The sequence below is a fragment of the Cyrtonyx montezumae genome, unplaced genomic scaffold (assembly GCF_038088225.1).
Source record: "Cyrtonyx montezumae isolate F1298 unplaced genomic scaffold, pur_monq_1.0 scaffold_23, whole genome shotgun sequence".
NCBI lineage: Eukaryota > Metazoa > Chordata > Aves > Galliformes > Odontophoridae > Cyrtonyx > Cyrtonyx montezumae.
This window is the reverse complement of record NW_027071970.1, coordinates 4,987,501-5,011,488: the sequence shown is the minus strand read 5'-3', so window position 1 is coordinate 5,011,488 and position 23,988 is coordinate 4,987,501. Positions and strand designations below refer to the sequence as shown.

The 23,988-nt window shown below is 45.0% G+C and overlaps 1 protein-coding gene across 2 annotated transcripts in view; it reads left to right on the top strand.

Annotated features, from left to right (window-relative positions):
* Positions 1-1,846: 1,846 nt before the first annotated feature.
* The window catches only part of DGCR2 (DiGeorge syndrome critical region gene 2), a 35,360-nt gene continuing 13,218 nt past the window's right edge, over positions 1,847-23,988 (top strand). For both annotated transcript variants that reach the window (XM_065738974.1, XM_065738973.1), the window contains exons 1-2: positions 1,847-2,010; positions 16,142-16,264. In XM_065738974.1, the coding sequence (XP_065595046.1) occupies positions 1,932-2,010; positions 16,142-16,264 (202 nt within the window). In that variant the 5' untranslated portion in view covers positions 1,847-1,931. The remainder of the gene's footprint in view (positions 2,011-16,141; positions 16,265-23,988) is intronic.

Sequence of the window (23,988 nt, the reverse complement as noted above, 5' to 3'; positions counted from 1 at the left end):
AGCCCTTCGAGCAGCGCCTGCAGATTTCTGTAAAGCTGAGGGTGTTTGGTGCCGTGTTTGCCTTGGTGGAGAGCTTCCTCCCGTGTGGTTTCCACTGCCACTTCCACAGCCACCTGTCCCTGGCTGTGACCTTTCCAAGTGACTTTTATAGCACAACTGGTGAGAATAAATTGAGCAATACGACGTTGCTGGGGTTTGTGACTGCATGAAATGAATAGGTCTTGCTTTTTTTTTTAGTTTGGAAAGTAACCAAGGGCTCAGTTTTTTCTTCAGGCAAAAAGAAGCAGCAACCAACCCATTCTCAGATGCTGATGGATAAATAATAAAGAACATCTATTTACTGATGTGTCCCTGTTTTCAGTGATATTCCTTAAGGACCAACCTGGGTAAACAACTCCGAAGCTTTTAGGTAAAATGTGTTTATTTCACAACGTTCCCACATTCTGTTCGTCCCCATGAAGTGCTCACATCCGTACAAAGTGCTGGGGTGTGCTGCAGGCTCTGCTCTGCATTGCTCTGCCTGTGGCCGTGTCCCCGCTGCAGTATGTCTTAATGTTAATTATTAATCCCTAAAGTTTCTGCTTCATTCAGTATGAGACAGTGCAGCCATTGGCTGCCTCGGTGGCCCTGCTCGATGGGAGATGTTCATGCGGGAGCGTTTCAGTGCTCAGCAATCCTGGCCGGATGCATCCTGGAATTTCAAGGAGCTGTGCTCGTACCGGGACGTGGCTGGCTCACAGAACAGCACAGATAGAGCCGTGTCTGAGAGTTGTTGCTTCTGTATTGTGCAATCCATGCTTAAAAGCCAATTGCATCAACTACCTTGAGGCACGGGACGGTGCTGTTCCTGTGCCTTCCCTCGAGTGAGTTAACCTGAAATCAGAAGCCTTGGTCCTGGCGGATTGAAGGGCTTTATGCGTTTGTCAGAGCTGTAATTTATTTCCAGGGACGTGCTCTAAAGCTGGCTCCGCGAAGGGCTTTGCAGCCGGGCTGCTCCTGCAGCGCTGCTTTGATGTCAGGGCTCCGATCCTGCAGCCGTGCACCCTTGCTATCCGTAATGGAGCTGCCAGCTCTCTTCCCTGGAATAGCAACCTCACACGGCCAAACCCAACGCGAAAACACACCTTGCTTGTTGCCGGCTTTGATTTATTTTCTCTGAGCGTTACTTTCCTTTGGCTGTGCGCGGGCAGGAGCGGCAGAGGGAGGGGGAGGAAGGGCCGGGTGCAGTTAGAGAGAGGGGCAGGAGGAGCAGCGTGCGGGGCGTGGGGCTGAGCCTTGGGAACTGGGGGCAGCGGGGGCCTGGGGCCGCTTACAGCCTTTTATTAGTGGCCTTAGAACCGCCGCGTACACGCGGAGAACATGGAGTTGCGTGTTTTAATTAAACCCCAGCTCTCGCACGCTTGATTTCACCACGGTTTGAAAAAAATATTAGGAAAAAACCCGCACCGCTCAGGATCAAAGCCCGTCCCCACCGCCATCCCCCAGAGCACGCTCCGCCCGCCCCCGGCCCCGACAGCGCGCCCCGCAGCTCCGACGGCGGGGGCGGGGCTTACCCGGAGGTGGGCGCCTGGCCCCGCCTACCGCGCCGCTGATTGGCCGAGAGCCGCGCCGGAGGGATGGTGGGCGTGGCGGTTCGGGGGAAGGCGGCGGGGAGGCGCGGCCGCCATCTTGTGCGTCGCCGGAGCCAGGCGAGCGGCCCGCAGCGTGGCGCCGCCCGACCCCCGCGCTGCCCCCGCGCCCGCAGCCGCCGCCGCAGCCAGGGCCGCTGGCTCCCGCCCGGGGGCGGCGGCGGACGGGGCGGGGAAAAGCTCGGTGCGGACGGGGTCGCCCGGCGGCGGTCCCTCCGCCTCCTCCTCCCGCCGAGCGTCGCCCCGCGCTCCGCTCCCCGCGGGTTTGTGGCGCTGCGCCGGGGGAGGATGAACGGAGGATAAATGGTGCCCAAAGCGGACAGCGGCACCTTCCTCCTCCTCTTCCTCCTGGTGCTGAGCATCACTGAGCCGCTGCGGCCAGGTACGGGCGGGGTGGGGAGGGGGGAGGTGTCGGGGGCACGGGCACAGGGCCTGCACCGCTCCTCGGGCCTGGGCTGCGCCTCAGCTGCGGGGCCGGGCCCGGCCCAGCTCCGGGGCTGCGCTGTATGGGGGAGCGCGGCCGGCGGCACCCCGCAGGTGGCTGAGGAGCGGCTTTGAAAGCCTCGCTGGAAATAACGCATCGCTCTGTACTAGCCGAGGGCCGGAGTCTTTCAGGTGCTGCTGTCCTGCACGGGCCCCAGCGTCAGCCCCCCCGCAGCCGCTGTCCCTGCGGTGGGTGGCACAGAACCGCACGCAGAGAGCCCCGAAGCGCCTCTGCCGTAAAGTGATGTTTGGTCGTTTCAAGAGAGAGAGCCCTGTTGCATCTCAGTGTCCCCGGTTCTGTTTGTTTCGGGCAAGCAGTGCAGTGATGGAATTTCCTCAGAAGCTGCAAGGCACGGGGCTTTAAAGCATGAATGCAGTTAACTTTCTAGAAATTGTTGGTATTTGTTGGCTGTAAACTACCACTCGTTGAGCTGTGTTGCTCACTTGTTTCTCTTTGGGTGTTGAACTCACTCAGAGCTCTTGCCTGGACGATCCATAGCCCCAACGTGAGGCTGGCTCCACAGCTTTGGAAGTGAGCTTCCCCCTGGATGCTGCTTACTCTTTGTCAGTATGACAGTGAGGACGATGGCATTCCACTTGTGACTTTGAAATCCACTCATTCCTTCCCTTCGAAATAACTCTGATGACCCAAACAAATAAAACGTGGCACTGTTAGTGAACTGCGTTCAAGCAAGTTGTCGTACACCCAGAGCACAATTGGGTCAGTGTAGGCAGTCTGACTGAAATAACAAACTTGGATGTTGAAACTGCTCTTGCTTTGTTTTATCTTGTTTTTTTGGCAGAGTTGTGTGTATGTTAGGGCTTAAGCAGCCAAAAAAAAAAAAAAGTTGCTAGCCTAGCTGGTGTTACTGCAGCTAGAGGCCTTTCTGTTGTCAGGATGCAGTGTCAGCTCCATGTCAGACACCTTCCCTTATGGCTGACTCTGGATGCTGTGGGCAGTCGAGCTGCTGGTTGGAAGTGTTCAGCAGAGGTTTGTGGTTTGTGCCCTTTTCCAGGAGTAGGCTTGACCCTCACTTCTCTGGTGTGGAGTTGAGCAATGCAGCCTTCGAGGGATTGGAAAATGGCACTTTCCATATAGTGTCAGAGCACTTGATGCTGTAGGATGGTATCAGATCCCTGTTAGCATTCGTTGCTTGGAGATAGAGAACAAGTTTTAGTCTGAGTGTTGCTCCTTGAATGTTTTTCACTGTTGCATTAATGTATCGACTAAAGATTTGTGGTCTTGTAGCTGGGATGCTGGAAATACTTTGTAAACATACCCCAGCTGTCATCATCTTGGTTGTACAATGCTGGTTTGGAACCTTGTAGCATTAGGATTCCTCTACAGCAACTCCACGTGCATTGCTTGAACCCTGTGTATGTTATCTCAGCTCCCAGTGTCATCCCCAGCTGCATGCAGGATGGCATCTGGAGCTCGGTGCTGTCTGAGGTTCCAGGTTCCCTTTGTGATGCCCGTTCCTGTTTAACCTTAGCCCTGAGCTGTCCATGGTGGTGGCTGTCTGTGCCCTGGGGAGAACCTGCAGGTCGGGTGCTGCTGTGTGCCCTCACCTCTTTTGCTGAAGTTTGCATTTGACTTGCTTCATGTACTGTCTGCAACAGATCACCTGTTCAGTAGCTTACATATTGTAGGGGCTTATGCTGAGATAAAAGGTGCAAACAGGGAAAATCTAGTTCATGAGAGTGCAGACTGCACAGAACCAAATTTCTCATTTTAAACGAGGATAATGGCAGTGAAGTCTGCCTTGTCTCCTGTGGGCAGGTGCATGGATTTCCTCAGAAGAGAGTTACAATAGCAATTGGACTTTGAATTTATTTTCCTGGTTGTGTTTGTTTTTCTTTCTGCTTCTTTAAACCTGTGTATTGTAGCAACTGTCTTCCTGGTTTACAAAGGATGCCTGCAGCTTGCTTAACTTAAATCTGTACTTGGAGCTATCAAATGAGTGCTGCGGAGTGATGTGAGGCTTTATGTACTCTGAGATGAATGTGTAGTCCCTTCACAATTCAGTCCCAGTGAATCAGGCTCCTCTTTGTACTTCCATGTTAATTTGACACTAGCTTTGTATCCGTGTTCTTGCTGTGCTCTTCAGATAAATAAAACCTTCTTTTAAGCCTCCTCAACTGTAGTATCTTTTCAGGCAAGCTGAAAGGCAGTGATTTTACATGGACTTATTTTTTTCTGCATTCCGGGTGAGATAGATTTTAGTAAACTGGGAGAGAAACATTTCTATTTCCTTTCTCCTCTGTTTCCCCTGTTTTTCTGCATTGGTTAACAAAAGTCTGTTTTACACAAGTACCATCACTAACAGCCTTGGGTGCATCCAACAGGCCGTGACATCAGCACTGGCTGTGGAGGTGTGGATTCCTGAAGGTACCATGGGCAGCTATACTTTTCTCAGCCAGTGGTGGGCTTTTAACGGTCATTTAATGCCTTTGAGAATCTCAGCTTGAATTTGTCCCTCTTTTCCTTCCTTTTTGACCATAAACTGCTTATTTCGAGCAGTAGCTTCTTTTTAAGCCATGATTGAGAGTTCCTTTATTGTTTTTTAAATAGTTTTTTATTTCTTAGTGGAGCATTTCTCTTTATGTTTGGAAGCTGCTCGTGGGCATTGGAGCTCAGTGCCTCAGACCTTTGGAACTATATGGGTGTACAGGGAATGGCTACCTTAATGTCTGTTAAACGTGTGCTAAATGGACTGCATCTGGTGATCAGACACACATTTTTTAAGCTATTTACCATATTAGGTTTGGGCTTCATGTCTTTTTCAGGATGCCTCACAGCATCTGCTTCAGGTTATCGAACTCGCCGCTGAGAGCTGTTGTTTTTATGTGAAGAAATATTTCAGCAATGTTTTGACAGGGTCATGTTGTACTGGAACTCAATTGGGTTTAGACACTCAGGCGTTTCTTTCAGTTGTCTGAAAAGCATCAGAGGTGGAAACCAAGAATTTGGCTTTGCTGCACAGTTTGAGGATGTGTAGAAAGTTCCTTTTTCTGTCAACATCCCTTTACACAAGTGAAAAGCAAAGGTTTGGGGGGTTTTGTGTAACACTGGGAACTTTGCAGTCTGAAGTGATTGGCACGACACATTTGAGAATGTTGTTTAGTGGATTAAGTAAGATCATTGCTAAGGACAATAACGTGTTTTCATATTTAACAAGATACTGCTGCTTGCTAATGGAAAACACTTAAGCGTGGTCAGGCTTTATATTGGATTTTGTAATAGTGGTTTAGTACAGAGGCTTGTCAATGTAGGTCATTGGGCTTTCTTGTTACAGCATTTACCAGGCAGCTAAAAGCCAATTGAGTTGTTCTTGCAGCATTTTTCTCCACCTCAAAGCTAGCTAGAGGAAGTAATTCTGTTACACCTGGGTTTGGCTTCTAAAAATTGAGCACAGCTTATCTGATTGGCAGTGCTTAGGGTGATTTGCCAGCGAGAGGGGTCTGATCGAACAGCCCTGCAGCCTTGGCTTAGAGTCTGCACTTCTTGCTGTGGTGCTTGGGTGCATGGCTGGAGGTTTGTGAGGCTGTGTGGAGCAGTGCTGGGGCCTCAGGGCTGTGCGGTGGTTGGTGCTTGCAGTGCCAGCTCCTTGTTGGTCTAAAGGTGTAGGTCTTAAACACAAACAGAGCTCAGTAACAAGGAGTCTGAAAAAAAGCCCCAGTAAAACTTGTATGCTTGGATTGAATTTGTTTTCGACTCATTGTGTTGTATTAGTTGGTTCAGTTGAAGACCTAAATAGATCAGTCATAAAATGTGGCCAAGGCGCAGTGTTCCTCTTTACTAAAACGACTGCATCTGCAAGCAAGTAGAAGCTCTGATTTTGCTTTTTGTTCCCTGTCTGTCTCTACCTTGGAGAAAGCTGCAGTGAGCAATGTTTGTTCAGTTCCATGTTGCTGCTAGCTGCAGTGCCCATGTTTGCATTCAGCTGAACTCCCAGGCGAGGGCTTGTTGCAAGGCAGAAGGTTTTTCTTGCACCTCCTCAGTCAGTGCTGCTGCATGCAGTCCTGCCCCCAGCTCAGCCCTTCATTTTTCAGTCTACCAGTTGTTTCTTTCCCTCCTGTTATATATTAGTGTTCTCTTTTCCTGGTGTGTCACTGCTCTGCTGTTTGTTGCTGTTCTGAGCTGTAAGAGACGTTGATGGATTTGAAAACTCCTTGCAGCCGCTGTGGGTGAGGGACAAGGCTGGTGGTACCTGCAGCAGCTGTGATGCTGTGAGATCGATAATTCCTAACTGTAAAGCAAACTTTGGGGTGTGTGTAGGCATGCTGCTGTGTGTGCCTGTGGAGCAAGGAGGAGCGAGGGGCCTGCAGGCAGACAGCACTTTGTGTGCATGGCTCAGATTCTCGGAAGCAGTGGAGCAGAAGGGGACTGTGACGGACGTGACTTCTGTGTCCCCGTGATGGGTTCAGGAGTAGAGCAAGACGAGGCCACGGAGAAGCACTGCTGCAGGCTCAGCAATTGTGGAAGGGCCCTTGGACTTTTTTTTTAGAGATGAGGATTGGCACAGCTGGTTCAAAGAGTTCAGAACTTCAGATACTAAGAGTGAAAGAGGTAAAATCCCCTGGTGAATGCCAGGAAACCAGCCTAGAAGGTGTGAGAAATTGGGCAGTCTGCTTTCCTGGCTTCAACAGAAGCTGGGGGGGGGTGACGACGACAGGGGCAGCTCCCCAAGGAGCATGCTCCTCGTGCTTCCTGGGGCAGAGGCTCCAAACACAGCCTCCTTCGGTAATGCTGGCTGGCAGGGTGTTGCTTGTTTTGCAGCTGCAGCATATGATTCCTGCCCAAGTACAGTGTTGTGCATGTGTCCACCATACGCTGCAGTTTTAGGGAACTGTTTGCCAGTTTCCAAGGCTGTTCTGGTGCCAGGGCCAGCAGTTCTTCGTCAGTGCCAAGTGTGGGTTAGTGCCTGGCACTACTGTGGGACTTCCAGCCTCCCTCGGGGGTTTGTGTGTCACGGGACGTCTGTGCACAACAGACATAAACCCATGCATTGCAGTGACTGTGCAGTTGGTAGGGAACTTGGTGAGGGTTGACAAGGACTCTCATCTCCTTGGGTTGGCACTGATGAGATGTGGTAGAACTCCAGGAACGGAGTGACTTAAATATGTGAGTTTGGGGTTAGCCTTTAGTCTGCGTTCCCCAAGGTGTCAGATCTCTGATGTGTTGTGGTTTCCCATGAAACTTCTAGTTTTAGCTTTGTGTTAGGGGGTCAGACCCCTCATTCTGTATTTGATGAACGACGTTTTAATTGTATTCATTATGTGGAGCTGCTGAGGAAGTTATTGTCAGTGTTTGATGCCTACCATTTAGATTATTGAGAAATACAAATTGTCTTAAGCTTAATGGGAATTGATAGTTGCCTCATTAAGTAAAACTAAACAAAATAGCATTCTGCTTGCTAGTTAATTAAAATTAAATTTGGTTGATCTAAGTGTTGTATTTGGTTTCCACTGTGTTTGTTGACTAGTGCATGGAAATGTAGAATTAGCTGTGGGTGTTATATGAATATTTGGCTACACTAAGGACGTTCCCCACTTTTTTGTCCTTTAGCTTACTGAGGTTTTTGGTCCTATTTTCATAAAATTGGAGAAAGGTGGGTGATGGATAGGGATGCAGATCTTTCTCTCTGCTCCAGCACTGGAGGAGAGTTCTGAAGAACACGGGTTTGTGTGTATGGAGCACTTTGTGCTCACGTTCATTAGCAATTTAAATTAAAAGGATTCCTTCTGACTTAAGAGTGACATGTTTTATTTGATTAAAGAGCAAAACCAAAAGCCAAACGCAGACCTAACCAGAGGCACCCCCTGGTCCTGGCAGTAGCTTGGAGAGATGCTGTGCAAGGACGCTGTGCTGCATGAGTGCCCATCTGTGGCTTTCTGAGCCCAGCCAGGTGGGATGTGGGTAATTAAGCTCACGTTTTGACATAACAAATTCTTGCCCAGGCACTTGTTTTACTGCAGAATGGGACATGGACAGATGTGATGGTGACCAATGCTGGCTGCATTCCTGCCGTGCTGGGCTCAGCTGGAGTGCTGGAATGCTATTCAGAGCACGACCATTTGCCTTGGTGTGCGCCAGCTACTGCAGCAGCTACTTTGCAAAGGATAGGATGTGTTCTCAGCATCTGAGGTCGGAATGTTTCTGTGTATCACATTTTTGCTTTTAAGCATTCTGGGTGCTTGCACATCAAGTCCTGTGCAAGACCTGAAGAGAAAAATGAAGCAGGAGCAATAGGTTTTCGTAGCGTGGGCTGCATTTGGGCAGTGCTCATGTGCATATATAGTCTCCTGTTTCCCCTCATTGTTGTTTGAGACCATAACGTTCAAGGCTCTGTGGAGAACCTGTTCTCTTGGTTTAAAATTAAGAAATGGGGTTAGTTTTTGGAGAGCAGTGTCATTAAAAAAGCCTGACTTCGTAGGTAGGACTTTTTTACCTGCTTGCTTGGCATTAAAGGTTATTGCAGCAAGGCATCCTTAACACATGCTTAACCTTCAATTATGTGCTTTCTTTGCGTTTGTTTGAATTGCTCACGTGCTGAAAGTTTGGGGATATGAATCCTGCACTGAGACAAACAGTGACGTTAGCTTTTGTTTTGTTTTGTTTTTCCACAGGGTGGGAACATGTGTTATCTTGTTGGAAGTCAATGGAATTGCTTCCTAATATCGCTGCAATCTGGCAGTTCTTACTTTCAGTTTAAGGGTGGTTACAAATTAGCCTTGATTGCTCTGATAGTTCTTGAATCGCTTTTATCACGTTTCATCTGAATGCTCTTCTTGTTGAAACTTGATCTAAAGGAAATACTAATGTTGTTCGTGTCAAACTTTGGATTGAAGTTTTCCTTTCCTCTGTGGAAAACTCTTATTTCTCTGAGTAACTGTTTTCTTGGTGGATTTTTTTTTAATGCTTACAGTTTATTTTGCCCCAGGGAGTACAGATTCTTTCCCTGGTGAGCCTTGTTAAGTGAAAATAAGGCTTTGCGTAAGTGCAGATATTGTACCTTAGCTCTTGGTGCAGAAAGGCTTTGTAGTATGTGTACTACTCTAATCCTGAGGATGCAGTGGGTTGGAGGAGAGGCACTAATGTAATGTGCCTGCGTTTCTGTGGGTAGTTCTGGTTGGCAGCTCCCAGGCAATGTCTTGTGATGGGAGTCATGCACACAGTGCTCAGATATCCTTCAATCCTCTGCATCTCTTCTTAGGGGCATTCCAACAAACATAGGATGGTGGTGCATCAGCCTGGGACCCACTGGGAAGAAGGAGCTGTAGGGCTTTGGCAGTCAGAGCTGAGGGTGTAAAGGTTGCTCAGAATTACCCCAGCTGGGTGGAAAACGGAGGATGTGCAAGCAGGCTTTGGTGCTGCACTGGTGTAGGTCACTTGGTGCTGTTGTACTAAACACGAAGTCCTGCTTCAGTCTTCACTATGTAGCTGAAGTCCTGAATGAGGTTGTTAGTGCTGCAGAGATGGAGGCTTTAGTTCTGAGCCGTGTTAAAGGGTTCTTGAATCCCTGAGGTTTTGGCTTTGTAGCAAATGATTCTTTGTGCCTGAGCTGTATGTTGCTCTTCCCTTCTGCTAATCTACTTATTATCATAATATAACAGTTTCTTGGGCAAAAAGAAAAAAAAAAAACAAGCCTGTTACTTAGCTGCTGCCATCACTGTAAGGAAAATAAAGCAGTTTTCAGTCTGTAGTGCTGCATTGCATAATTCACAGACTTGTCATGAAGTTCAAGTAGCAAGCTTTGTTTTCTGTTGGGTTTTAGCAGTACTGAGGAACTGGGAATTACGGTTTTTTGGGTTTTTTTCCCTTTTTTGTTTCAATATTGGAATAAGTGCCTGCAGTGATAAAGCACAAAGTCTTTGTTTTCTTAGTCTAAGAAGTCACAGCCAGGATTCCCACTCAAGACGCTCCGATGTTGCGTTGGCTGAGTGCTGGCTCTCTTGCACTGCCTAAGGTTGTGTTGCTGTATGTGCTTTTTTCTTTTAATCCTTGCTGGCATTGAATCTACCCTGCAGACAAAGAGCAGACAATGAATAGGAGTGAACAGCACTTGTGAGCAGGAGGAAACTGGGTCAGTTCCAAGCTCATGCGGGTGTAGGTATAACATCGATGAGTCTGGAGGGGATGAGGAGAAGTGGGCTGCTGACATTCCTGAAGGCAATGTGAAATCTTTTGATGGATTTTTAGGGTCGTTTAGCATAACTCAGTATGACAGAACACTGAGTAATACACAGTCTTCATTAGTTATTCATTAGAATTTACAGTTTTCAGCTGGAGTGCTGTCACAGTTTTAATTACTTCATGAATCGGCATGCTGAGGTCATGCAGAAAATTGGAATGCCTGTAGTGTGTGTGATTTATTTATTGGAACTTACTTGTTCCTACTAAGTGGTATTGTAACTTTGGGATCTCTGATTTTGAGGTGCTGGTTGTGTTTGGCTCTGAAGAGGGGCACCATGGACTAATTGTGCTCATAAAGCTCAACGTGGGTCAAGGTACACAGAATCAGTAATAATAAGAAGCCATTTTGAACTTGAGTGCATTTATTCTTAAGTGTGTTAAAATATGAAATGATAGTGAGACATGTAGGTACAGATCTGAAGCACGCAGATTTCCTATTATAAAATATAAGTAAGACCTGTTGGACAAGTTGAAGAAAATCTGAATAAGAAGAGTTACTGGCCCAAGCACTTGTAGCCGGTGTGTCTCCTTGCTGCTTAATCAGCTTTCAATAACAGTAATTGCTTCTTCAGAATATTTTCTTGCAGGTTGATTCATCTGGTTTGATGCAACGAGCAACTCTTACATTGAGAAAGCAGGAAGCAGTTTTGTTTTCCTTCAGTCTGTAAACAAACATTATGGCAGAGGATCTGCCAGGTCCAGTCTTGAGAAATCTGAGCAAAATGAGCAACGTACATGAAGTACACACAGCCTCCATTGTTCTTTACAGTTTCAAGTACATGACTTTGTACGTGAGCTTGTCTTTTCCAGTGCATGCCTTTCAGTTACAGTAATAGTTTGTAATTGAAATAACATTAAATGCTGGCTTTGTGCATTTAATCAAATTTTAATTTCATACAAATGAATCACAGCAGACAAGAACAATTAGCATAGAAGATGAAGAGTGGCATTTCTTTGTCTTCAGAATGAAATGGATTCAAATGCTAGCAGTGCAAACACTAAAAGCTGGCTTCCATCTGTAGTGCTGGCTGCCAAAAGAGTATCTTAATGTATCAGACTTTACTGGCTGACGAATCTCTAAACTAATGAGAAATTAAGTCATAGCAACCAGAACTCAGACCCTCATCATCAGTGACTGCAGTTGGAGTTTAATCTTAATGTCAGAGCTCTCCTGAAATGAGTAGTACGCTTCTGGGCTTTGGTTCAGAGCGATAGCTCCCCTGCTGCACTGCTTCATACGTGTGCCCACTGCTTCAGCTGGGGGCTGCCATGGCTCTGGGTTCCTGCACTGCTCGTGGCTGGTGCATCTGCATTAGGAGTGCGTGGCTTAAAAGTGAGGGAGTGTGTCAGTGACACGTCGCTGGCTTGGAAAGTCTGCTTTCAGTATTCGTTTTTCACCAGATTCTGTGGATGGCAAAGGTCAGTGCCTTGGCTGGAATTTAGATTCTGAAAGTTGCAGTGTATTCGCAGTACTCTTTACAGGAGGTGTTTGTTACACATGCACCTGAGAGCAGATTCTGGTGTTCCTATTGCATGTGGAATTTTGTTGGGTGAGTTCCTTTCCTTCTACATCTCAGACTTGAATTGAGGGAATATAGATGGTCCCATAAGACAGCAGCAAAGCATTTTCAGTCATTCACTGTCTTGTTTTCTCAGAAGGACTTTGATGGCTCTGTAGTGCTTGTAGCTAGAAAGGTGTCTGCTTGGGCCCATGTGTAATTGGCTTCTGTCACTTGGTAGAAAATTTTTGGAGCTTGATGGTTTTTGCCCTTTCCAAATAATTATTTCTACCTCTGCCACTTCTGCCACCCCTGTGGTGACATGTCCTGGCCCATTATGAATGCTCTCCTCATGGCAGCTGGATCGAGGTCCTAGTGCTGCACTCAGGGCTGGCAGTGGTGGCAGGGGGACAAGCTGCAGCTGACATGGCTTGAAATTAATGTGGACAGATGCTATCCAATTTCATCTGAAGGTTGCTGGTTCAAAGTGAGCTCATCAAATTCATTCAGAAAACTGAACTTGCAAGGTGAACTTGTATTGAATAAAACTTTGTTTCTTGTGGCTGTTACGGTCTTGATTTGATATTGGAAGCTCACAATGAGATTTACTGTGTTGGGAAGCGATTGCAGGTGCTGCATATAGATCCTCTCAGCATTACTTTCAGTTACAGCACTTCTGTTGAGTAGCTAGTTGTCCCTGTGCTTTCTGCCTAGAAAAGGGGAGAGATGAGTAAGAAATTAGTTCTATTTAAAATGAAAACAGGAGGTGTGCTTGTCCAAATGCACCTCTGGGAGGCTTGAAGCAGGAAACACAGGCTACCGGTAGCATAGGGCCCAGGGCAGCATGCTGCAGGAGCCATGAACCAGGATTTGCCTGTGCTTAGGCCTCAGAAAGAAAACATTCTCAGTTATTCAGATTAAATGAGATAATTGGACCTGGAAGGACTTCCTGCATTGTTTTATAATGGAGAAAAGGTGCTCACTGCATGAAACCTGTGCAGCTGTGCTGGGATTCCGGGCAGGTGGGTGGGTGTGCTATCCATCTGTCATATCTGGTTGATAATACTTGCTGTAAATGACCACTTTGAGTACCTAGCAGAAAATCTGAAGTTAGTGCCCCACAACAGGGGGAGGAAACTCTTTGAGCCCTATGTTGAAATCCGTGATGAGTGCAGTGAGACATCTGGCATTCAGCGTGGAATTGGGAACGTTTTGGTGGGAAGAAGGGTTTGCTGTAGGAGCATAAACAACCACCTTGAAAACTGCTTCCCATAGGAAACCAGGATTCTGTTACCAGGAATATGTTAAGCTTGTAGAGCTGATACAAAGCCTGTCAATTTATGGTGTGTATAATAGAGAACTATGGGTGATGCTGTTTCCATTGTGCATTTGCTACCCTTCTTCCCAACAAATGCCAGATAAAATGAGTTGAGAAAGCTGGAGGGCTGCACTGTGCTGTGTTTTTGTTTGCTGGTGCTAATACACCTCGGAGCAGAGCTGTGCAGGGAGTGTTGCAGGATGCAGTGTGCTGCTGTGCCTGTGGTGCTCTGACAGTGACAAGGGCTCGGCTGCAGAGAACCAGGCTTTGGAATTAATGGGCAAGGAGTGTGCCCGGTAGGTCCATCCAGAGGGTGAGCCCATTTGGTGAGTGTGACTGTGAGAGGCAGTTGGATTTCCTCTGCAACTGCATCTTGTTTGTCTTTGTGTTGAACCACAGCAGGCAGCAAATAGAAGCAAAACGATTTAGAGGAACTTCTTCCAGAGACCTCATGGTGAATGGGGTGCTTGAGAAATGCAGGGAGGTGTGAGCTCAGCCCTAAGAGTGCAGGAAGTGATACTGACAGTGTTTTCAGTACACAGCTTCCCATTTTGCACTGGGCTCTGCCTTCATAAACATGTTTGTACACCCCATGTATGCACATTGTTCATAGAGGAGTGTCTGTACCACAGGAAGTAACGACATTATGGCATGTAGGTGGCATATTTTAATGCCCATGATTTCAGGACAGTGTCATTACTTACCTGACCCAGCTGTGTGTAATTGTACTTAGGGTGGTAGTAGCCTGCAAAGACCACAGGTGCTCTTTACAGGTAGTGTAATGGAGACCTGTAGCTGGGTAGAATGCAGTCTTTTATGGGAAAACATCTACCATGGGCTCATTGCTTGGAATGGCAATTAATGAACTTTAAGAAACCTAATGCTCTGTGCTGATATGTACAAATACGGGAAAACAAGTTGCTACTATAGTGATAGTGTAAGGGGGAACAATTTTAAACTGAAAGAGTGGGAATTTAGATTAGAGGTTAGGGGAAGTTTTTCACTTGGGGAAGTGAGGCTCCGGTGCTGCTGCTCAGAGAGGCTGGGGACACTCCATCCTTGGAGGTGCCCAAGGCCATGGATGGGGCTAGGGCAGCCTGAGCTGGGGGGAGCAACTAGTCGATGGCAGGGGTTAGGGCTGGCTGGGCTTTGTGTTCCCTTCCAACCTAAGCCACTGTTTGGTTCTGTGACTGAGCTGTGCTGCTGGGAGCAGGCTGGGAGTCTGCTGGAGTTCCTAGCGATGCTGTGGCCTGACTGTGTTCCAAGTAGGTGGGGTGTTAGGAGGATGTACCCTAGGAGCACGTCTGAGCTTTGAAGACAAATGGGTACTGTTAAATTTGGAGTTGATGTATGATTTTAGTCTAATATCCAACTAGAAACTTGATATCCTACGCCAGTTATGACTTACAGGGATACAGCTATCACTGAAGGTGAGTGATGGCTTATTTTATTATGTATGGCCATGTTGTCCAGGTACTTAAATGCATCCTCTGCTTCAGTGTGGTTTAGATGTGTGTTTCAAGAAGGTAACCATTGCAATTAGAGCGTCTTCTCTTAAGCTGTTAACTGTGGGTGAGAGAATATGTACCTGTATTGTGAATTTCAAGATTCCTTCCCCCAACGCTAAGCAAAAGTTATTACTTAGTTACTTCATTAGATCAAAACCAGCCCTGTGTTCACCTCTTTACACTCTTGTTTGATTAAAAAGAGATACATATTTTATAAGGCGAAGTGCTGGTTTTCTAAACATATCATAACCAGTGTTACTGTAATTGAGTGAGAGAAAAAGTGCAAATTGTTGAAAAGTGTTCTCAGGAATGCTGAGAACCAGCACCGTGCAGAATAGATGCACGTGATGGAGCAACGAAGGTCTGACATTCCTGAGAGAAACTGAGGGACAGAAATTTAAGCTGAATTATTAGGTTCTGACATTTGATAGATGGAATTGGTATGTATACATAAAAAGCTTTGAAAAATTGTACTTTTTATGATGCTAATTAGGACTGACAGAATAATGTTGGCAAGTAGGCAGTGCTGTTGTAGCAGCAAGCATTACGTGTTTGCAGATATTGACAGTTTCTTTTGAAGGATGTGCTGATAGGTGGGAATTCTACAATAGAGCTTAAGCTAGAAAGTGAAAACAGGTTCAGCGATATGGAAATCATTTCACAAATGCTGTTCTTGATATGGCTCTAAATTGGATTGGTCAGTTGTGTGTGTCTGGTTGGGTCCTGGCACGTGTAAAGGTTGGAGTGGAAATGGTGTTGTGAATTTGTTGTGTAATGGCAGCACGTAACAGCTGCCATGGTATGTTTTTGTTAAACCTCAGTTCTGAGAGAAGTGAGCTAGCTATCTTAGTGCCCCATAGGTTGTAAATGGGGAACACTGCTCCTGGCTGCTTCAGGATCTTGCAGCTCTCACTTCTCAATCTGGAGCTGAGAAAAGGAAAGGCTTTGTGAATGTGGATTTCCCTTCCTTCTCTTGTGTTAGAGACACCAGCTTATTTGCTGGTATGTGAAAGGAGCAGAAGTGAGGGTATAGTATAGTTGTCTTGATAATCCATTTTAGAAACTGAAGAAAATAAGTTGTTCTAAAATGATCAACTTGTATTCTTGTTAGTATTTCATAAATGGAAAACTTACCACTCAGTGATATCCATATGCTTTCTGGGTGAGGCTAATACAGAAGTAGCAACTGGTTGATCAGAGCACTGCATTTCATAGAGCTGAATTGAAGCATCTGTGACTACACTAACTAAAAATCTGCCAGGTAGATGCTATGTGTATTTTTGGTTAGGAGATATTTACTGTGACTGTGATAGAATTCTTTCACGAACTCTGGAAGCAGACCCTCCTGCAAACACCCAGTTGAAAATATGGAAGTGATCAGAACCTAAGCAGAGTCTAGCAGGCTGAGGTATCTGGACTTTAGCACATTACACTGCAGCAATACATTACCCAGTGACCAATTTATGTATATTTCATTCAAAACAAAACACAACTTCCTTCTTTTGCAGAGCTCCGCTGCACCCCAGGGCAGTTTGCGTGTCGGAGTGGTACCATCCAGTGCATCCCTTCCAACTGGCAGTGTGATGGGTGGCCCACCTGCGAGGACGAGAGCGATGAAGTTGACTGTCCAGGTAAGGCTGCTCTTCTCAGTGCCACTTTGTTTTCCAGCAGTACTTCGGCTTCTTTTATTTTTAATTTCCTGTAGGATCATTTGCTTCTTTTTATTTGAAAGTTGAGACTCTTTGGTAGCTCTGTGCCTTTTACCAATAAACTTTTTTGTTTTGTGTGCCTTACTCTACGTACATGCCTTCAGTTGACTGCATTGTGCTTTGGTGCTGACAGTCTGTAGGTGTGCTGGCAGCGAGGAGGGTTTCAAGTCTGAAAAGAGACTTTCTTTGCAGGGAAAAATCATGTTGCAATTAAACTGAAATGACACATAAGCCTGAGGTTAAGTTCTGAATTACACTTTGTGTTCCATGAGTGCATCACTCAAACTGCTCTGGGTGACATTGCTGGACTATGCAGAGAGCTTCCTTTATTGCTACCTGTTCCGATTATACTTCATGTGCTTAAGTGGAGAACTTTGATCTGCCAAACAAACTGATGTATTTACTCTTCATGAGCTCATGTATGTTCTAGGGGCCTATTACAAGCAGCAGTTCTCTGCTGAAGCTACCATATACTGAGCTGCCTTTAGTTTCATTATTTTTTTATATAATAATTAAAAAAAGAAGAATTTGAATGTAGAATCACAAATATGAACATTCTCATTTGTGTTCTTTACACACTGGCCAATGTAATTCTTTTCTAATGTATCTTAGAAGTGAAAGGACCTATCATTTTATTAGTTTGTTTTCTGACAGTGGTGAAGCAGGAATCTGAGAGCATAGCTTAGAATTCAACTGTGGCACAATTCAAAACTCTTACCTCTCCAACATGGCTAAGCTGTGTTCAAAAACTGTTTTACGAAGCTCTTTGCCTCTGAGGTACTTAATTTGGTTGGGAGAGAATCACGTTCACATCACTGTGTTCAGCCTGTCTGTGGTCATTCTGAGTTTCAAGCTACTTTAGTTGCAGAGGTGCTACCAAATAGTAGCATTGGTGTTTTACAGGAGCAAGCTGTTCTAAATAGTTGTATTTTTTTAAGTGGAAATAGTAAAGCAAATCCAACACTCAGTGTTTGAAACTTTGCACTCGTTAGCTGTCTTCCCACTGTGTGCCGTGCATGGATAATTAAAAGAATGTGCTCAGTGCCTTTTTTTTTTTAGGCTTTTGTCTGGTTTCTGTGAGTGGGTATGTTTGCAGGGGGTGGGGAGAGGAACTTCCTAGTTTCTGAAAATTAAGCCATGTCATTAATGCAACTTCTGTTTGAGGCTGTTATTCAGGATGTGGATGTCCTTAAAGACAGATGCTTTTATAGTTGTGATGTCATTCTTCCTCCTTATTAGCTGTTTTTGACCAAATATGAAGAGCTGGGGATCTGCAAGTTCTGGAGGTCAGTGAAAGTCAATAGCTCATTAAAAAGTCACATTAATGTTTGGATTTACTCAAGAAGCACGGGTATTGAAATACCCCACGAGTCCAAAATGATGATTTGCCTACAGGATCAGTCAGCAGGCTGAAGCTGTTGCATGATGTTTGCAGTGGGAGGATGATGACTCATTGACTGGGTCTACGAAGAGCATTTTGGTGTAAGGCTAGGGCAAGGATTTTATAGAAGTGCAGTTTCTCAGTGGATGGGCTCAGCCTTTGGGGTGTAGGTCTCGTTGGGCTGTCTGGCCTGTTGTGGTGGGAGGACCTTCAAGGAATGACTGCAAGCACGTGGGAGAGACTTGATTCATCTCTGTGTTCGTACACAGGAATAGGAGAATAACTGACATAGAGAATATTAGAGGGGAAAATGATGGAAAGCATACAAAAGGAAAGTGCTCCACTTGATGAAAAGATTAATTGGATAAGTAATTGGTGGAAAAGGCTGTGCAAAGTTAAAGCAGCCAGCAAGCTGGGTGTGGCAAGAAGTGAGATATTTGCACAGTAATGCAAGGAGGCAGCCAGCAAACCAGAGGAACGGGAACTACTGGTGTAGGTCATAAAACTCTATTATACCTGTAACAGAAATTTAGTGGATAGCATTGTGACCTGAAATGGGCGTTGAAGAGCATATGCTATGTGAACTGTCAAGAATAGGGACGAGTGTGTGTGCTGCTGTGCATGTGGATGGTATGTTGGAGTATGAAGAAGGACAAAATGAATTCAAGTAATGCTGCCGAGGCCAAGTTAAGCTTGGAAGAGCATGTATTTCTCAGGCTGGGGAAAGTCATGGGACCGACCAACTGCTGAGACATTGATTGGGAAACTAAAGCAACTAATAATAGTAGCACAAAGTCATACTCAGGAGTGATAACTTTCTTCTTTGGCCTCTGAATTAACAAGAGGTGATGCAGCTTTAAATTTAGAAAATACCTTTAAATTCAAATGAGTAATTATGGGATGATTCAGCTAAATTTAAATACTTTGTAATTAATGTTCTTAATTTCAATAAAGGCAAACTGAACACTAAAAGAACAAGTTAGTGAAGCCACTTTGGCTTGTGAAACTTGGAGAATTAAAACATCTTAAAATTAAAAGGGATGGAATCTCTCTGAAGCATTAAGAGAAAGCTTACAAGGAAGGGCTCAGAGTGTGATTGCAAAGCTTTTCACTTTCCAGCCTTTGGGCTGCTAATGGCACACTGCAGCGTGAGCAACCCGGAAAACATCGGTGGTGGTGAGCTAGGTTTCTGCGGTTCTGATGAGGGTGTGTTTCAATGACTACTTTGTTATTTTGCTATTTGCAGTGATTTAATATAAGGCCACTGGAAGTTATTTGGCACCATTCACGTTTTTTCAGCCTGATTTCTTTCACGTTAGAAATAAATCTCCTATTGAATTAAGAGAATCATCCAGTAATAAAACTGTTTGGTGATTGTGTGTTGTCTGAAGTACGGGAAGCATCCCAAACCATAATACTACTTTGTTAGGATCATTTCTTTTAACATCTTCTCCAGAACAAAATTAGGTGAGACATTCATTTATAGAAAGTCTGAATGAGTCTATTAAATGATTTTTTATTTGTCAGACCACATGTGTACAAAATAGACAGCCAGAAGTTTTAGGGGAAGGAAGATGTCTGCAGCTGAGGTTGCTCATACAATGTGTTCTTCTTCCACAAATTATCACCTGTCTTTCTGTTTGCTCATGGCCAGGAAGCTTCAACACTCCTTCCAGAAGTGTTCCAACCCTATGCTTCTTTGCTTAATGATACATTGGGAAAAGCATTTCCGTTGGTTAGTCTTTCATTTCCTTCCTTAATTGGAGTGTTTGTTCATATATTATGAACTACAATGTACTGAGATCTTTAAACTGTTGGCATTGACATACGTTTTAGTACATCTCTTTCCCCCTCTGCCCCCTTTTTAAAAAAGCTAAATAATGATAAATAGCCTCTGATGAATTGCATGCCTTTTCTGAAGGCATGCTGAACTCATACACAGAGCATCGTTTTTCCCCTCCCTGGTGGTGTTTGAGCTCCTTATTGTCAGGGCACTCCATGGGTTTGACTGGTGCTCAGTACAGCAGGATGCTGGGCTGTTTCATCTGTTTCCCAGCCTGGCACAACTGAGTGGAGCTGCCAGACCTGAGAGGAATCACCCCTCTCTGTGGACATCTGAACTACATTTCCAAATCTTCAGGTGTAAAATTGGATTTAATCCTGAACTTCTCTCACCTCTCAGATTACCAGATTGAATTAAAAGCTTTCTAGAGATTCGGTAGGTAATGTGGTGGTAGGAGAGTTTGAGGGCTAGGGAAAAAGGTAGCTTTCATATTTCATTTTGACACACTTTGAATGGAGAGGTGTGCTGGAATTCCCTGTTTATGAGGGAAATGCAGAGATTCCAGGTCTAGCACTTTGAGTGTCCAAAAGGAAATGTCAGAAGCCTGTCCTCCCCAGTGCTTAGTGCTAGGCAGCATGCCCTTTGCTTCAAGTGTAGCTCCTCTTGCATTTAATTGCAGCTGCAGACCAGACCTATCTTAATGGCACATCCGTCCTCATGAAGTGCTTGGCTGGAGTGACTTGTTTGCTGTGGCACAGGAACTCTGGGAAACATTGCTTCTTCCCAAATCCCAGGATTCACCCTGCATGAGTCCTGACCCTGCACATACTTCTCTTAATACTTCAGGCTACTTTCTTCTGTGTGCCCTTTTTTTCTGTACAAAGCAGACTTAGGTCTGTATGGTAGCTTGCAGCTTCCCTTCCAGCTCCTCTGAGCAGTGTTTGCCATTGAGCACCGTGTTTGCTCCCCCCTGCAGCGCTGCCCAGCACGCCTCTGTTCCAGCCTGCTCCTGGCTCAGCTGCTGCCAGCTCACTTTTGTGTGTTCTCAGCACGTGTTTCTTCTGCACTGCTTGGCTTTTTGCATCCTTTCACATGGTCTGAGGGATAAGGGACACTGAGAAGTGCCGAAGAGGAGCGTTCCCTGCTGCTGAAGGGCATGTTCATCCCTCAGTGCCTCCAAGGAAAGTGCTGAAGGAAGCTCCTATGGGTAAATGCTGTAGAGCCAAGCTCTGTGGATAGATGTGGAAAACTGTGGACAACTTAACTCTGAATAATGGGCAAGCCCCATTTGTTTCTGACCTAACATGATGGCATTTGTCTCCTCCATTTTTCCCCTGCCCCCAGGAGGAATAATAAGGCTTGTGTGCGAGAGATAGAACTTTATTTCTGAGTTCTCAGGGCTGTGCTTTGCAGTCAGGAGTGCCAACTCTTGTTCAGCTAGAAGGCAGTTAGAGGATAAGCAAAGTACCTTCCTCTTCACTTTTGTTCTGAAACAGTTTACCACCACAAAATGTGGTAGGAGCCAGCCGGCATGGCAAGCTTTCCTTCTAAATAGGTAGCTTCAAGTTTGAAACAGCTGAAAACAGTCACGTAATCAGACACGTTGGGCAACTTTCCTGATGGTGTATTACTCAGCCCGTAAACATGCTGGAGTGAATTAGCGACTGTTTGTAAATTGGAAGGAGTTGCATGAATGCTAATCGTGGCCTGATCCATTTGGAAGCACCTTGGAGGATGTTCCTGCTCTGCATGCAGTGCTTTGCAAGGGGAAAAGTGAAACTGTGCCCCACAAATCGTTCCCTGAACCCATTTTTGGCCTTCCCCCATAATTAACATGCAAATCCCATTTCTGGCATAGTCAAAACATAAAGCTGTTGGCTTGGGAAAATACTGCTATCTCATGTGTGTTGTTTCTTTAGTATTTAGAAAATGAAGGATTTGGGAAGTAGCTCATCTTCCCTAAATTAATAGCTTTCAGAATATTAACTTTGCACATAAGCACTAAAAATGCATGTTTTCCTTTTACAAGCACTGATGAAACATAGGTTTTGGTCTTCTGGCTTAGGCTGTTATCTGAACACTCAGCTCGTGGCACTATTCCTTCTGAAGATAGAAATGTCTTTAATGAAGGAAACAGGAACAGCTGATTCTGCTGCATACTGCAACAGCACAATAGCAAACTAGTCCAATTACACCTTTTGCCATTTGAATCTGCAACTTCTTTTCATGACAGTCAAGTAATTTGCAGGCTTGTTAGTGTGGTCTTCCCTTATTGCCCTGGAAAAATATGTCATCTTGCTTTTCTCAGAGACAGGAAATTCAGGTCAAATAGAAGCAATTTTATATTTGAAGAGCTCCAAATTATTAAGCAGCTGACAGCACTGGGCATGAAGGAGGACCTATAGAGGTGCTCTGTGCCTCCAGAACCTGCTTTGTTTCAGAAGTAGGGCTGCTGACACGGGCACATCATGTTAGCAAGTGCTGGGGAAGGAGCAGTGGTCTCCTCTGCTGGTGTTTGACTGAGCTCACTTTGTGTGAGCTGTGGAGCTATTTCTCAAGGCATCTAGCATAAATTCTCTCAACTGAAGATGTTGACCCAAGTAACCCTTTGTTAATCTTGCATATTAAAACCTATGAACTCCTCTTTTATTCCTGGAGGAGTTAAATTGTTAAGTACTCGTGGGCGTTCTGTTTAGCTGTGAAGGGTCAGCCATATGGTGTTGCATCTGCTCGCACTTCAGAAAGGGGACTAATGCTTCTTGCGTTTGGTTTTATTTTATTTTACATGTTACCATTTAATACCGGGGAAAATAGGGCTTCCCATGCTGAGCTTGGTTCATCTTCGATACAGCAATCTACATTAATTATATTAAGACTTGAAAATTAACATTAATTGAAGATTTGCTTTTTTAGTGTCTTAGTAACGCTTTGAAGATCATAGTATAAGTAGTGCTGCTGAAACATTAGGATTAACAGCAGTCCAATCCTAAAACTAAAAATAAATTGGCCTTTAATAAAAATAATCAGTAGTCCACATTGTTGAATTACTTTGCCATTTTATGCCCTTTGAAGTGTACACTAACTGAATTTCTTGGCATTAACTTCTCCCTGTGATAAATAGTCTGTTCTAATATTGAATATTGGAATTACTGTTTTATTCCTGTATGGCCATGTGAGTTCATTACACACAGCCATTTCTTAACGGGTGATCTCCATGGACATGTAATTCCTAGGGTAACTTGATAATCAAATATCCCTTGCTTATCCCATTAACATGGGGAAAACTCAGTGTGCTGGTGCCAGATGATTGCAAAGCTACTCTGCTCTTCCTAGACTCTCATCAGCAGTTTGTCCCAAGGACTACATTGTCTGATGGTGGATCTTCTCAAAGTCTGTCCCCTGGGTAACACAACCAGCAGCCTCCGACTGTGTTTAAATTACCAGCAAATTGCTTTGGTTCTTTTGCTGTTTATATGTAATTTTAAAGAAGGAAGTTTGATTCATGTAATTTTGAATATATTTCAAACAGATAAGCCTGTTAGAGAAATCTATGTAGCTGCTCTCTATTTGGGGCCATAGCTGCTTTATTAGGTTTAGGGGAGGGTACATTGAGCTAATCAGCTTTAAAAGGAAGTAAGCTGATTCTTTTTATAAGAAATATGTCTGCAAGGCTCTTCATGCTGTTCTGTTAGCTCAAATAGCAGCTGGTGGTATTAGGTGACATACAAGGAGGTATTTCAATGCTTAAATTCTCAGATTTTTCATTTTTTTTTGTTTTGAGGTTAATACCTTATTTCCATATTAAACTTCGTGTTCATCTCAGTCTTTCTCAAAGGCTTCTCCTCCCACCCTTCCAGCTGTACTAGCTATGGATTTGCTAGTTTTGCTGGCTGAGTGACAGTACCTGGCTCTGTGTGCTCATTTGCTCCTGGAAAGCCCTGCTCCCCTTTGTGGAATTACAGCTTGCATTGTGGTTTCCTGAGCTCCTGAGTCTGCTTGTCTCATGCACCCATTCACAAGCCCTGACTCCCAGGTTAGGACCTTTGCACTTTTTTCAGCAATTATGAGCAAGCGTTTGTTTCAGGAGCTTGAGAAGAAATAAAACACCTTGTTCTTCTGGCTGACAAGGGATGTCCTTTCCTGATTGTCCTAGATCTCAGAGAATGTGTTGAAAAATACATTGAAAAAAACTGTGTATGCCTTTGAGTGCACAGCTGGAGAGGAGGAAGTTCTGCAAACGAGAGCAGACAATGCACTGGGAATGGTGCATTTGCTGCAGCAACTGAAAGGGCAAGTGACAAGATCTGTGCACAACTGCTGTTGTTGAAAATCTACCAGAATATTTTTCTTTGCAGGACTCACATAATGTTGTGTTGGTTCTTTTCAGCTCTAAGGATTTTGGTTACATCCCTAGTGACACGGCCAGGCTGTGACTGCAGAGGTCTGCCACCTTTGCTTCCCTACCTATGTATCTGTCTTGAA